At 62.2% G+C, this 2,564-nt stretch overlaps 1 protein-coding gene across 1 annotated transcript; it reads right to left on the reverse strand.

Moving 5' to 3' along the window:
* Positions 1-270: 270 nt before the first annotated feature.
* Positions 271-2,558, reverse strand: PLA2G3 (phospholipase A2 group III). Its single transcript, XM_026859856.1, has 6 exons — positions 2,518-2,558; positions 2,297-2,431; positions 1,631-1,887; positions 1,393-1,516; positions 1,114-1,248; positions 271-891 (listed from the first exon to the last, which is right to left on the reverse strand). Exons 3-6 carry the CDS (start codon positions 1,815-1,817, stop codon positions 687-689), a joined length of 651 nt encoding a protein of 216 aa, XP_026715657.1. The 5' UTR covers positions 1,818-1,887; positions 2,297-2,431; positions 2,518-2,558; the 3' UTR covers positions 271-686.
* Between the last annotated feature and the right edge of the window lie 6 nt (positions 2,559-2,564).

Consider the following 2,564-nt stretch of genomic DNA (forward strand, 5'->3'; position numbering starts at 1 on the left):
AGCCCCACATAAGGCTGACACCTGGGTGATTCCCCCAGCCCTTCCCAAGGGGGGTGAGTTTCCCTTTAGGCTTCCCCCCAGGGTGGGGCGGCCTTGCAGACAGAGCCCTTGGGTAAAGGAGCCCCAGGGGTCCCGCAGGGAGTGACCCAAGGTCAGGTGTCCCACGCAGGGATAACAGCGGGGACCCCTGGCAGGAGGGGCAGGGCCTGTGTGTGAGGTGGGTGCCCTGTGCAGAGTTCCCTGTTGGGGAAGGACCTCCCGCCTCCCGTGTGGACACAGGGGTCAGGACCACACCACACTGCTCAGGCCCCCCAGCTGAAGTAGCACAAATCCAGGGGTTGGGGGCCATGCCATCTCCCTGCCTGGGGGATCCAGTGCCCAGAGCATTACCCCTGCCCCAGGGCACAAAGATGTTAGGTCGTGCTTTTCCCAAGCCCTCCTCTTCCTTTCTTGCTTTGATGCTCACAGATGGCAGCTACAGCTAACCCCCGCTGTAGCCACAGCTCCTTGAGAGGCTTCTTAGTCCCTCTGCCTGTCCCCCACTGCAGCTGTGGCCCCCCAGCTCCATGCAGACATGCTCAGTGCCATCCTTTGTCTCAAGCACCAGAAATCAAGCAGCTCCACCCACTCTGTGGCTGCTGCACAGCAACATCTTCCTCTCCACACAAGGCAGGGCTTCTCAGGCATCACTGGGGCACCATGTGGTGCCAAGCACCTGGCTTCTGCTCCAAGGCCAGCTGCAGGCATTGCATATAGAGGGTGCCACCACTGTCCTGTACCTTCCAGTCTGGACACCTGGCCTTGGAGGTCACATGCAGAGGATCCCAGCGCCTCAGGGTCTTTCTGAGGTGCTGTGCAGGTTCCAATACAGCCCGAGTTGCTGTAATACAACTGCCAAAGAAGCAAAGTTGTGAGCATCAGTGTAACACTGAAGCACTGATATCCACTGTCTTCCATCCCATGGTACAGCAGAGCAGGGGATAACACTTGCAACGTGCAGAACACTTCACAACCAGTCTGCAGGACAGCACCCAGCCCTGCAGGGCGTACCTCCTGCCCATGCAGAGGAGGAAGCCTCACACAGGCCACATTCCCTTAACCCACCACACTTACTTGTGCTGTGACCCCTTGCCTGGGCTGCAGTCAGTGGGTGGCTCCAGAACAAAGCAGTCCATGGCAATGCAGTGAGCCAGGACAGCCACCTCCACATCGCTGAGGTCCCTCGCCCTGCGCAGGAACCGTGCCAGCCTGCAGGCACACAAAGGCAGCAGTCAGCAGCTGCTGTCCAGGGTGGGCATCCCACTGGGTCCCACCTTGCCTGACCCCAAACTACCTGCACATAGTGCCCTGTGACAATGGGAAAAGTCCTGCCTTTTCCTCCTGGACACGCACCTGTGAGTGCAGTTGCAGTGGAAGAGCATCCGGGTGTCCGCATTGTGCAGCTGGTACTTCACCTCGTGGGGTGCGATCTGGTGCTCGCACTTATCCAGGTGCTTGTAGCACCTGCACACCCTGCCTGGGCCAGAGGAGAGCAGGAAAGCGATGGGCATTCACAGCACACAACCCCCACAAGCTGAGGCCTTGTGACACCCTGGCTGTGGCACACACTCAGCCCCCAGCAGCTACCTACCCTGCTGCCTCCGCCCCTCTGCGGCAGGCACTGGGGTGGCTCTGCACTGTACTGTGGCCGGGCTAGATCTGACGCTGCCATCCTGAGGGTGGGCCATGCAGGCAGGGCCTGCTAACCCCCCCGGCCCTGGCTGTGGTCCTCCCGGCACCAGCCTTCCTCCAGCGAGGTCCTGTTCCAACACAGTCATTGCTGTTTGGTGGCCAGGCTCCAGTCCCCACCGTGCTGCTGAGTGCCTGGTTGTGGGTTCAGCCTTGCCCCTGGCAGACACAGGGGACGAGGTACCCGGGTGCTGTAACTGCTGGGCTGTCACAGGTCTCCGTGCCCAACAGAGCCCAGGGTTTTGCCTCAGTCCCTTTCGGAGCCGCCTGCACCCTGCTCTAGAGTGCTTCCTTCCCTTGGCTGGGGGCTGCACAGCAGGAATGCCCGTCTCCGCAGGCAGGCTGGAGTAGTACTGACTCTGCTGCACCATCCTGGCCAGGGGTACCACACCGTAACGCTCACACCTGGGGACGTGACATGCCATGATGCCCCACACACCAGTCCTGCCCTGGCCAAGCTGTGCCCCCGGGCAGCTGGTGAGGCAGCCAGGCAGGGCACGCTCAGGGTTGCAGCAGCAGATGCACCCAGCTGCGGGCTGAGGTGGGGGGCACCCCCCGGGGCACTCACCCTCCCCACCAGTGCCACTGGACACACTCCCTGCTCTCCTCCAGCACGAAGCACGGCACCTCCAGCAGGTTGAAGAAGGTGACACCGATGATGTTGGAGATGGTGTCATTGAGGGCCAGCAGGCACTGCCGGAACCTGGGGGCAGACAGGGGTGGTGAGCGGCCGGCAGAGCTGTGTCCCCCCCAACCCTGCACTCGGCGCCCCCCCCGCCCCCGGCGCACCTGGCATCGCAGTCGCAGTGGGAAACGGTGTGCAGGCGGTAGTTGCG

The sequence above is a fragment of the Athene cunicularia genome (genome assembly GCF_003259725.1).
Source record: "Athene cunicularia isolate RWA chromosome 15 unlocalized genomic scaffold, athCun1 chr15_part1, whole genome shotgun sequence".
Classification (NCBI taxonomy): Eukaryota; Metazoa; Chordata; class Aves; order Strigiformes; family Strigidae; genus Athene; species Athene cunicularia.